At 39.6% G+C, this 12,570-nt stretch overlaps 1 protein-coding gene across 1 annotated transcript; it reads right to left on the bottom strand.

Annotated features, from left to right (window-relative positions):
* Positions 1-3,627: 3,627 nt before the first annotated feature.
* Positions 3,628-9,025, bottom strand: tnnc1b (troponin C type 1b (slow)). Its single transcript, XM_023291652.3, has 6 exons — positions 8,896-9,025; positions 7,616-7,646; positions 5,197-5,343; positions 4,919-5,033; positions 4,471-4,607; positions 3,628-3,922 (listed from the first exon to the last, which is right to left on the bottom strand). The coding sequence occupies exons 1-6, from the start codon at positions 8,917-8,919 to the stop codon at positions 3,891-3,893; spliced, it is 486 nt and encodes a 161-aa protein (XP_023147420.1). The 5' UTR covers positions 8,920-9,025; the 3' UTR covers positions 3,628-3,890.
* Between the last annotated feature and the right edge of the window lie 3,545 nt (positions 9,026-12,570).

Raw genomic sequence — 12,570 nt, forward strand, 5'->3', positions numbered from 1 at the left:
CCATGGCAATGCCATCAAGAATAACTAACAGGTTAGATTGTTTTGAATCCACCAACTGAGACTTGCATGCAGTGTAAGAGACACAACAACAGGCGTATGGAAAAATAATACAATATTTACAAAAACAGGATAGAATCAAGAACTACAACTGAAGTCTAAGGATGACAACAGGAAATGTCCCTAAGGAAACGGAACAGAATACTTAATGGAACTGACTCAGATTAATGAGCCCGCTAGAGGGCAGGCGGAATTGCAGAAACCAGAGTGTACGCAAAATATACAGAGAATTAGCTAACCCACATAAGGTAAGACTTAGGCAGGGAAGTGAAACTACAGTGAACAAGATCAAAAAAGGCTAAACAACAATTCAGCGAGACTAGAATTAACCACACAAAATAGGAAAGCAATACTAAGACTGTCTCGGTTATTAAGCGGGGAAATTAGCTGACACAGAAAGCAGAGAAGGGGGTATGTGAAGGGAAGGGAGGGTGACGGGAGAAACCTGCCACTGCCTGGAGCCAGAGGTGGAGGGAATGACATAGATGGTGTTCAGGGTCATATCCCATAAATAGTTTTGTTTGAATTTAGGGAAAGAAAACTACAGGCCATCCAAGTCTTTTTGTCCTTTAGACATACTTCAAGTTTGGTTAAGTTTCATTTGGTTGTTAGGATGACCATTTTGCAGTTAGATAAAACAGGAGGCTTGAGGCGAGATAAGATGCAGACCAACCTGGCATTTATTCACCAGCATTCACATTAAAAGAACACAAACAGCAGCGGTGGTTAACTGGTGTGTTGTGGCGATCCTTTCCTCTGTCCCTCCCTCTCACTCAATTGCCAGTCTTTTATAGGCATCCCCTTAATCAGCCCCTCAAGCCTACCAACATAAGGGTTAACTGAAAATAATTAAACACAAGAATTTCACAAAAATACAATATGTCTTTAATTTTAACTATGATAACAAACATTAAAACTGGATATCTATTTCCTAAAAATGACTACCAACATTCTCATCAAGCAATATATTTATTCTATCACCTGAAGAGATTTCTTCTCACCCCCTCCTCATCTACACTTGGTTCTTCCCGGAACCTTTAAAAAGATGTTCCAGCCCATGCAGACTCTTTTGGCTGGAACAAATGTGGTGACAAAAGAGAGGTGGGTCATGACCATGACACAGGTCATGACACTGACCTTCATTACACTGGCTTTATATATAAATATAGCTGTGTCATCTGCATAACAAAGGAAATGTATGCAGTGTTTCCTTAAAATATCCTTGCATATCCAAAGTCAGTAATGTCAAATCTCACATAGAATCCTGTGGAATTCTATAACTAACTCTGGTCAAGTCAAGTTTACGTTATTGTCTCCCGTGGGAGGAATTTGTCTCAGACAAAGGTCAAATCAAGCTGCACTGCAACACATAAAAGGGGAAGGGCCTTAATGTCATGAAAAAACTGGAAAAAATTGTAAAAATATGATTGAAACCAGCCTAGTGCAGTTTAAATCAAAGGACCTGGCCCTTTACTATACAGTATATTATGGACACACAAAGCTGGCTCAACCCACTGACCAGTAACATATACAAAGAATGTCACACCTGAGATCTAACAATTTAAATCAAATTACTTAATTTTAAAAAAAGCCAAGTTCTAATAAAAAACCATTCTATGAGCTAAATTAGGTGACGGACTGAGGCTGCAGGAGGACTGCTTTGTCAGGGAGAGAGAGTGTCCTCTTCCTCCAGCCTCCTTTAAATTGGCCTTGTTCAGAACCTCCACCAATCACTGGGAACAGGAGCACCTGAAAGCACAGGAGGAGAGAAGTAAGGAAAGAGGAGGGGAAAACACAAGAAGGGAGGCAGTGAATAAATTCTCCACTTTTTGTTAATGAGTTCTTATTTTTCCACATAGAGCAAAAAGTGTCACAAACAGTACATCTTGATAAGCGTGACAATGCATGTGCCACAACACTGCATCCTCTGTTAAAAGGAGGTTTATACAAAAACTATGTGGTCAGTAAACAGAGACAGGAACATTAGAAGACCAGCTTGCACCCTAAAATGGTAAGCCTGTGGTAGTGCTCATTGGAAAGGCAAGCTGGATACTTAGTCACCTGACAGGACAGTCAACAGAAAACAGTGTTCCGATTTGGACGAGGACATTGGACCCACATGATCAATAATTAGCTATTCAAAAGGCTGTCCCATGGCTAGATGGGGTACCCATGCGCAGATTTAACAGCTTGAGTTGATTAGGTTTACCTGCAAGCTAGTACACATGGAATTTTTTTTGAAGTTATTTTTATGGCCTTCTTTGGCTTTATTGACAGGACAGCAGTGAGAGAGCAACAGTGGGGAGAAGAATTGGGGAAGGACCTGCAGCACAGGACCATGGACTGGATTCATACATCTTATAGACACCCTAGCTACCTGCCATATCACAATGGGACGTCGTTAGTACACCATTTGGAAACTGACTCTCCCTCTAAGTGGTTACTGTGCATGTAGAGGATCATAAGCCGGTACACCTGGGCCCAGCGTGCTCTGCTTATTAAAACCTCTGTCATTCTGTTCTGCTGAGCACAAGCATGTGTTATGCATGTGCATGTTATGTATGAATACCAAATTGCGTGTAAATTACTCTTATAAAAGTCTGTTGATCAGTTCATCGCTTTTGGCAAATCTTTGTTTTGCTACCATTAAAATAACCGTTCCTTCCATGCTTTTATTTTGAAGACGTATTTTTAATGTTGCGGGCTTTTATTTTGTCATCATTCCAGCGGCACAGGAAGTGATTCTCTAAGAAGCGGTTTCTTGACATGACGAAGACGCTGCCAAAAAGTCAGAAAATTCAAATAAAGATGAAAGACAACGGTTCCAGCTGTTGCTGTCTAGCAAAGGATGTGTCTAAACTTAAAAGCACTTAGCTGCAATGGGAACAAGCTCTTACTGTGAAGGAATGAGTGAAGGACAAAAAGGTGAATTTGTGTTCAAAATAAGGCTGACAGCTGAACTCAACGTGTCTGGCTGGGGTTTGCTACATTGCGTGACCTAAATATGTAGCGGACGGCAGGAATTGATGGGACTCAGAAACAGCCCACAGTTTAATCATTTGTTCCTTGTATGATTTCCAACTGATAAATCACAGTCAATTTGTAGTAGGATTGCAATCATGTGATCGTCACTGGGTAACTGACACAGTGTTCACATCGGTGGTTACAGCGACGCTGTGCCGGCTGATATACCTCCCAATGGGAAATCTTTAACAAAGCTGTAGATCCAGACTATAAGCCGCATCACTGCCAAAATCTAATCACTTGGTCCTTGTGTCATTTCTGACCTTCTCTGAAAATTTCATCCAAATTTGTTGCTCCGTTTTTCAGTAATGTTTCACACAGACAGATTCACAGACAAACGTACGCTGATTGTCACATAACTCTGCCCCTTCCTTGGCGGAGTAAAAGTGCAACTAAAACAACAATACTGAGTTGTCTATGATACCCTCCATGTTTCTGCACTCTAAAAACTCCCTTTTTACAAATTTGTTGAAGAAAAACTTATTTTCCTGAAACTGTAAAACATGCTTTCATGAACACATTCTGTGACATATGACAGACAAAATACACAATTATGGATTTTATTGAAAATAGTCTCTTTATTTGACACTGATTTATCATCTCTATCAGAAAAAAAGGTATTTGTACTCAATGAGAAAGCCTGGCAAACTTGTCAAGACCTCAGTGGGCGATTTAAGAAAGACTGGCAGTGCCTTGCACTGCTTGAAGCAGACAAAAGGTGGAGACATAGCTTCAGGAATGGCCTTGGATGATAACATCAACGCCAAGTGAAGACAAATGCTGTAATGTGGGGGTGCCAGTAGAATCCTTTATTCAACACCTTTCATGAACTCCAGGAATTCTGTTAGAGACAACAAACAAGTCAGTATGTAAACATCAATAAAGCAAAAGTGAAGCTGAACTAGGGTAAGGAAAATCAGTGGGCCATTTTTAACTTTAAGCCATTCTAACTGAAGTTCTATTATTCAGTAAAACCCAGATCATACTTCACATGTAACAACTACAAAAAAATACAAGTTATTTCCTATATACTGAAATAATAAAATTAAGATATTTAGTACAATGAAACAACACATTTATGGTCTTGTATATTAAACAGCATATTTTGGTAAAGGAATTTGCAATGTCCCATTGTTACAACTGGTTTTGGAATGAACCCTATAGTACCCCTATGCTTAAATTATTGTAGGAAAAAGAGTCACAGAGAATGAGTGATAAGCTATTCAGTCTGTTGATAAATATTATCCAGTGATATACAAACCTGTAACATTCAGCTTTCTGCAAATTTAAGTTACAAATCCAAAATATTTGCATATGGAAATAGTTTTTGTGGCACAAAGTTGGTGTATCTTAGTTCCTGTTTGGCTATAAACTGACTGGCTTACATACCATCATAATCAATTTTGCCATCATTGTTTTTGTCTCCATCCTTCATCAGCTCTTCAATGTCATCTTCAGTGATGGCCTCTCCAGTGGACTCCAGCATACTCTTGAGTTCTTCTAAGTCTATGTAACCATCTCCATTCCTCAATACAAGACAAAGAAATCAGTCTTATACTCATATGGGACACCTTTTGAGTTGTACTGTGCTAACACTAAGCTGATTTATATGTACTCTGGTAGACCACAAAATCTTTGTCCAACATGGTCTGCTGCATTGTTAAGTTGAATGTCTTGATCGATGTCACAAAGAGAGTTCTATTTGACTTTTCTGATATATAAAACATCATCTGTCAATCTACAAGTGGGACAGCAGGACAGTAATTTCTTATATTAACATGACGGTGTTTCCTTTGAAATATTTAGTAAGTGAGCAAAAACAGAAAGAAAAACCTACTTATCAAACATGCGGAAAAGTTCGGCCAACTCCTCCTCTGATTTTCCTTTGCTCTCCTCCTTCATGCAGCGAACCATCATAACCAAGAACTCATCAAAGTCTACTGTGCCACTGCCTGTGAACACACAGCATGATAATATAAAGACATTTTACACCTTGGTATCACATCTTCAACTTTTTAATCTCTAATGATCTAATTTCTCCCTTATGCCATGAAACAAACATGCTTTTTATGGCTACAGAGAAGGGATCCAACAGTGTGAATGATGCTGACATACCATCCTCATCTACCTCATCAATCATCTCCTGTAACTCTTCAGGTGTGGGATTCTGCCCCAGCATTCTCATCACCTTCCCCAACTCTTTAGTGCTGATACAGCCATCCTCAGCATCCTGAATGAAGATGTCAAATGCAGCCTTGAACTCTGGAAGAGATACAGCAGCTGTTACTGAGATAGATGTTAAAGTCACAAAAACAAACATTTCATGTCAAAAATATTTAACAAATAGGACATACAAATAATTTAAAGAGAAGGGCTTGTAAAATCATTCTGGGCCCACAAACGTCATAATGAATTGGTAGTGCACTGTTAAATAGATTAGTAATTCCTCAGAAAGAACTGTAGTTTTATTCTAATCACAGATAAAATATGAAATTTAATTGAAAGCATAGCCTAATTAGATAACATTTTTTTTTTTTTAAATCTTGATTTATTTTTGGATATTTTATTCTGCATTTAGCCCTTAGGATATATCAAGTTATCCTCTCATATGAGTCAAAGCAAGTGATCATAGATAAAACTGAATATTTACCAGTGTTGCACATTATGTGATCTGCTTAGTAACCTGCTTACTTCAGTAGAAATAGATTCTATAAATACCTATGAATAGACACAGAAGCAGCTGCACTTGTTTTGTGTAAAAGTAGAGAACAACTTATACTGTCTTGTGTTACATGGAATTGCTAGTTATTATATCGAGTCATAATGTCTGTAACCTGAAAAGCTGTGGTGTGGGAGCTGGACGAGAGCAGTTTTTGAGCAAAAAAGGGCAGCAAATGGCCAGAACAGTGATGTTTAGGAGAAAGGCAAGGAGAAATATGAAGGCTAAGTCAGCTGAGGTTTCACATTGTGAATAGGGTTTGCAAATTTTAACACTGTTCACTACAAGAGCACCATATTCGGAACTTAAAAAGATCCATTTCCAACCATGATCTTCCGCTTATCCATTGTCAGGTCACACTGGCAGCAGGCTAAGTAGAGCATTCTACATGCCCCTCTCACAGCAACATTTTCCAGTTTTTCCAGGGCTCTCCCAAGGCTTTCCCTGGCCAAATGAAATATGTAATCCCCTCAGCCAGTCCAGTTGGATGTTTCCAGAAAACCTCTGAAGGCATCCAAATCAGATTTAAACCACCTTAGCCATTTCCTTTAGCCAAGAAGGGGCAGTAACTGCTACTCATTTTGACCATTTTATCTGCACTCTTATTTTTTTGGTCACTACCCAGAGCTTATCACCATAAGTGAAGGTTAGAACATAGATCAACTGGTAAATGGCGAGTCACGCTCCATTTTACTGCTACTTGATAACAAGGTCCCAGGATACTTAAACTTCATTGCTTGGGGAAGCAGCTCCATCCAAACCTAGAGGGAGGAATCCACCATATTCTGGCATAGTACCACGACCTTAGACTTGAGGTGCTGACTCTCATCCCAGGTGTTTCATACTGGTCCATTGGCTTATAACAAAGACTGTGGTACCCTCCTGCAGTACCCTCCATATGGTTCTGTTTGAGACATAATCAGGGTCTTCTCCAAGTCAACAAAACACATATGGCCTGGATGGTTGAGGATTAAACAATATTTAGATAATGGATGGATGAATGGTACTTAATGCTGCAGAGCAGAGACATTTTATGGCTTTCAGTTGAAACCAAGTACAGCTGTTGAGCGCTGCACAGTGGCTTGGTGGTTAGTGCCTTTCCCTTGCAGCCAGAAGATCCCCAGTTTGTGTCCCCACCTGCATGGAATTTGCATGTTCTCCCTGTGCAGTGTGGGTTTTCTCTGGGTACTCCAGCTTCCTCCCACAGTCCAAAAATATGCTGAGGTTAATTGGTGACTCTGAATTGTCCATAGGTGTGAATGTGAGTGTGATTATTTGTCACTACGTGTAGCCCTGTGATAGATCCCCTGCCTTCACTCTAAGTCAGCTGGGATAGACTCCAGCCCCTCTGCAACCCTAATGAGGATTAAGCGATGTGTGGATAATGGATAGATGGATAGTTGTTGAGCTCCTATAAGGTTTGTGGAAAAGTTTCTGTTTTTTGGAAATATTTCTGCAGTCTTAGAGCAAGGCGATGAAAATATTCAACAATATTGTCTCTCTTGGGTGGCTTCATGCCTTTAAAGGCCTTTATGGATGTATAAATCGCTCACTGATTTAACCTTTAAAAGCAACATTGGTTGCCTTCATGATTTATTGATTTGGTCTATTTGTATGTAGTCAATAATACATCATGGTGACTGTATGTGCAGATTTCATTTTATTATTTTTTTTTTCAGAGCTTTAAAAAGATCAGTAAAACATAATTATTTGCTGTTACAGTAGTATTCATACTTATATATGTGTGTTATGAGTTTTGTCAGGTGCATAAATATAAAAATGCTTGTATTAACAATAGCTGTGTAGTTTCCTCACCATTTTTCTGCTCCTCTGTCAAGTTTTCAACCTGAAGGGAAACAAAAACAAAAAGCAATATGAATGCTACATATCATTGTCTCTGTCACAGTGGTTCACTTATTTTTGCGACTCGAGCTTCAGCCCTCCAGTCTGTGCTACACTCAGTAGCGAATTTGGTCTGCAATGTGACACTGCTTTTGTCACTTACTATTCTTGTTTGTTGGGGGTGGGGGGTTGAGGGAACTGGCTGTCCTCTCTCTTCTTCCCCCTGAGCTGTCCAGCTGTTCTTTGTTCTATTGTCAGGCATATGAGCTAATCAAAGCAGCCTCTTTGTGATCTGTCTCGGCTAAACACGCCTATATTTTTCAGTTAAATGCCTGTATTTATACTGTCAATTATGATTTTTTCAAATTATTTTTAGAGAGAAATGAATTGCAGTGATTTACAGATGCAGGACACCTGACAGAAGCAGCATTTTCATTTTTGATACCTTATTAATTTAGTTAACTGTTTCAGTGTATATTCTTAATGCTGTTTCAAAGATGTCTTCACACTAATGAAATAGAACTGTACGGCAGAAATAATTAAAAATGTCTTGGTATTGTATTGTTTTAAAAAGCAGTTTCATTTCTTTTATTCTAAAAGTGGTAGAAACATTCTATAAAACACTCCATGAATATATTTTGAAATTCTGGAAGCCCAAAATACCTCATAAAATACCAAGGACATGACCTCTGTGTCCTCAGTGGTAGTAATGACCCTGGCAGCAAGCAAAAATTTAAATCATTTTCTGTTTTAGAAGTTGATTAAGTTGCTGTTAAAATTGTATATTTCAATACAATCTGGATCTGCTATATACAATCATTATAATAAGTACTACAAAATATACTGTATTTACATCATCTAAGTCCAAAGGTTAATAACATCAAAATGTGACAAACTCTATTTTGCAATCTATATCTCTGGTTTTAGTTTGTCATACATGAAATGATTGCTGTCTTGGCCAGTGCAACAAAATAAGAGAAATTCCTGATTTCGTAGTCGAAAGCAATACAGCAAAAACTATGATTTTAAAAGATCACCAAGCTGATTTTGGCATTAAAAGAGCAGAGTTCCTGTTAACAGCTGTCACACTGACCTCTAATTGTTATCACATACTGTACTTCTGCATGAAACAGATTACCTTTGTTCTGTGATTTTCTAATAATTACATGTTTTGGAAGGACATGCCTCAAAGTGAAATTTCATAAGATAGAAGAACAAAACAGCATATCATACTTGGCCTTATCAGTACTCACCGCTGCTTTATATACGTCATCCATGGCTGCTGCTCTTTTCCTGCCTCTGACACACCACTGCACTCAAATACAAGACTGCCTCCGTCTTTATTGTTGGAAGAGTGTGGCACTGTAAAACTTCCTGACCCATCCCACAAAATCCAAGGCTAATAGAGGGAGGAGTGACCGAAAGAGAGAGCGATTAAGAGAGACATCTATAAATAGGAAACAATAGAGGAACACTGACAGCAGCACCTGGGCAGAGATGCTCTCTCTGGACTTATAAACTGACTCTGTATTCTTAGATTTGACTTCATAGTGATTGTAATGCCACCCCAGTTGTAATTTTTATTTCTTTTTATTTGGTTTTTCATTCTTGTTCTCATCTCTATCTCTATTGCCTGACAAAACCCTTTCAAATAGCATTTACCAATTTGGTCAAAATTAGACCAGAATGTTATTTGATGACACTGTTTCATCTCAAAGAGCAGCACAGTATTGCAGTGGCTAACATTGTCACCTCACTTCGTCTTGTGCCTTTCAGTGTGCCAAAGGGTGATTAACGTTTCCCTTATTGCATCTCAAAGCTCTGCCAGGACTGCCTTTTCTTCCTTGCTTGCTCTGAATATCTTCAGCTCTTTCCTGAGCTGAGCGACCTTGTCCTGCCATTGGTTCAGGTGAGATCTGCTGGTACTCTTGGGAGACTGTTGATCCCTGATGTCAAACAACTCGAAAGTGATGCTGATTATGAAGGTGCTCGTTGCCAGAACTCTCTTGTCCACAATGATGTTGGTTTAAGGGCTACATCCCCCTCCTATTCAAACTGATGCCACACTGACTTCTTGTTGGCAGCAGGCCACGAAACCCAACAATGTTCAGACAGTCTACTAGGGGCTGCAGCCTGTGATGCTTTAAGGTTCTGGCCACTGTGGGGTGACTCTGGGTGCTGTGCTCACTACTGGCCCTGTGCGATGCATCACATGCTCCTTCCTCAAGCAATGCATTGAGGTTCAGCATTTAAAATTGACAAAATGAAAGGACTCAGTGGTTGTGATAGTGAGTTATATGCCATATCTACATTTCAGAACTCATCAAAACATCTGTGACAGCAATTTTTGAGGCTAAATATGCTAGCCAAAATTTTCATAAGTCTTCTATCTTTACTGCTATATTTCCCTGAGTGGGGACTGGAGCCAGGTGTCTCCATGATAACAGTTACACAAACGGGCTATTTTGAATGTGTGTCCTTGACTAGAAATAGTAGTCCTCTATCAGTGGGGAGGGGGAGAGGGGGACTGTGGTGATACATTTCTGTTGTAAGGCTAGCACTATGCAGGATGAACTTGACACTTGACTTAACTTGAATTACCAAACGGTCCCCAAACTTACTCATATTTCTTTTATTTTTTTAGTATATACAGTGTCATACAAAGGTATCTGCCCGCCTACAGAAATCTTTTGTATTTGCATGTTTCTTACATTTAAATGTTCCACTTCATCAAACTAATATTTATAGAAGATAAAGATAGAGATAACCCACAAAATAGAAAATGCCATTTTTAAATTATGGTTTATTGAAGTAATAATCACCTTACGCTGCATGTCCTCTCAGTGTCCCACTTCTTCTTAGCTAACCTCTTTTTATGTATACAGTATATGTCTGCACGTCCTCATTCTACCAGCAAGTCTCCTTATCTACTTTCCTTCCAGATGACACATCAGTTACTCTCCAACTTGTCTCCCTGATCACATTAGCTGTAGTTATCCAGTCATCTAGAAGAACCTTCTGACCACCCAGAGGCTGTCTCAACTCCTCCCTGAAAACCACACAACACTCTTCCTTTTTCACCTTCTACCATTTCATCCTCCGCTCTGCCTTTGCCTCATCTTCCTCACCACCAGAGTCATCTTACACACCACCATCCTATGCTGTCTGGCTACACTCTCATCCACTTTCTAGTCACCAATCTCCTTTAGATTTCACCGTCTAGACAAGATGTAATCTACCTGTGTGCTCCTACCTTTGCTCTTATAAGTCACCCTATGTTCCTGCCTCTTCTGGAAAAAAGTATTCACTACAGCCATTTCCATCCTTTTTGCAAGGTCTACCTCCATCTGCCCTTCTGAGTTCTGATCCTGGATACCAAACCTGCCCACCACTTCCTCGTCACCTCTGTTGCCTGCACCAACATGTCTATTGAAGTATCACCATTATCTCACTCCTGGTGATACTTTTTTTCTCCTTCTGTTCTTGCTCACATCCTACCTGATGAGCATAACAGGTTATTTATTGCGGTGCTGGAAATGCTGTGCTTCTCTTTGTTTTTATAACAGTGACAAAAAATAACCTTTGATAAACACTGACGACATTGATCATCACACCTTCAATTTTGAGCTTCAGACTCATCACTATAACACTCTTTTTTACCTCCAGAGCATTTCTATCAAACTCCTCCTTCACGATAACTCCTACTCCATTTCTTTTCCTACCCATACCATGATAAAACAGCTTGAAACCTGCTCCTAAAGTTCTAGCCTTGCTACTTTTCCACCTGCTCTCCTGAACACACAGTATATCTACCTTCCTCCTCTGCATCATGTCAACCAACTCTCTAGATTTTCCTGTCATAGTCCCAGCATTCAAAGTCCCTACTCTCAGTCCTAGACTCTCGACTTTTCGCTTCTCTCTCTGTCTACTTCTTCCTCCTTTCCTTCCTCGACCAGCAGTAGCCCAATTTCCAGCGACACCCTGTGAGTCAACAGTACCTACGGCGGTTGTTGTTTATCCTTATCCGGTCCTTGACCAATCCGGTATGGAAGATGTAGGATTGATTTGCATATTTGGTTTGGCATAGATTTTACATCGGATGCCCTTCTTGACACCACCCTTTGCATTTATCCAGGCTTGGGACCAGCACATGGAGGACATTGGCTTGTGCCCGCTTGAGGTACAGGCAGCTTCTGCTAACTCTAAAATGTCTCTTAGCCATGAACAAACCTCACCAAATGTTATGCTGTTGGCTGCAAGGGTAAGCACAAGTATCTGAGGAACTCAGCCCGTTTTATTTTTGATGCTAATATCACCACCAACAGTAGGTGAATCCTTGGTGTTCGTGCATGTATGGGTAATGTTGCTAATGTTACCATTAACTTTAATTATATGCCATTAGGTTAGAACTCTGACATTCAGAGATGGGGGAAAATTTAGGACTGACCGGAAACCAATAAACAGGGACTGTGTTGGTTACTGTAGTTTCATGCAATCCACTGTGTGTTAGTGTAACCTAAACTTGACTAATGTTTACATCTATTTGCATCTTTCCTGCTCTCTGTGTGCACATAAACGGCATTTTACAGCCAAATTTCCAATAAAGCTGTTGTCATTTACATATTTTTCTGTTTCTGTAGTCAAAGAACAGAGTACATTAAACCTATTTGTTAACAAGCAGTTAAATCAAAACTTGTTGCCAACCTGTGGCTCTGCACTGTATTGAAGAAAATAGTACATGGTGTGGTTACATGTATTTTCCAACGAGCAGGAAAAGTCTGAAGACACCCCTAGTGTCACTCTTTTATTCCATCATCCATTGTTATTTATAACTCCCTTACCTTTAGTTGTACCAGATCTGTTGACTCCATCACCTTTGTCACTGATTACTTTCTGACTTTGTGTTGTCTACCAGATCCCTTGATTAA

This window comes from Amphiprion ocellaris, chromosome 8 (assembly GCF_022539595.1).
Source record: "Amphiprion ocellaris isolate individual 3 ecotype Okinawa chromosome 8, ASM2253959v1, whole genome shotgun sequence".
Taxonomy (NCBI): domain Eukaryota; kingdom Metazoa; phylum Chordata; class Actinopteri; family Pomacentridae; genus Amphiprion; species Amphiprion ocellaris.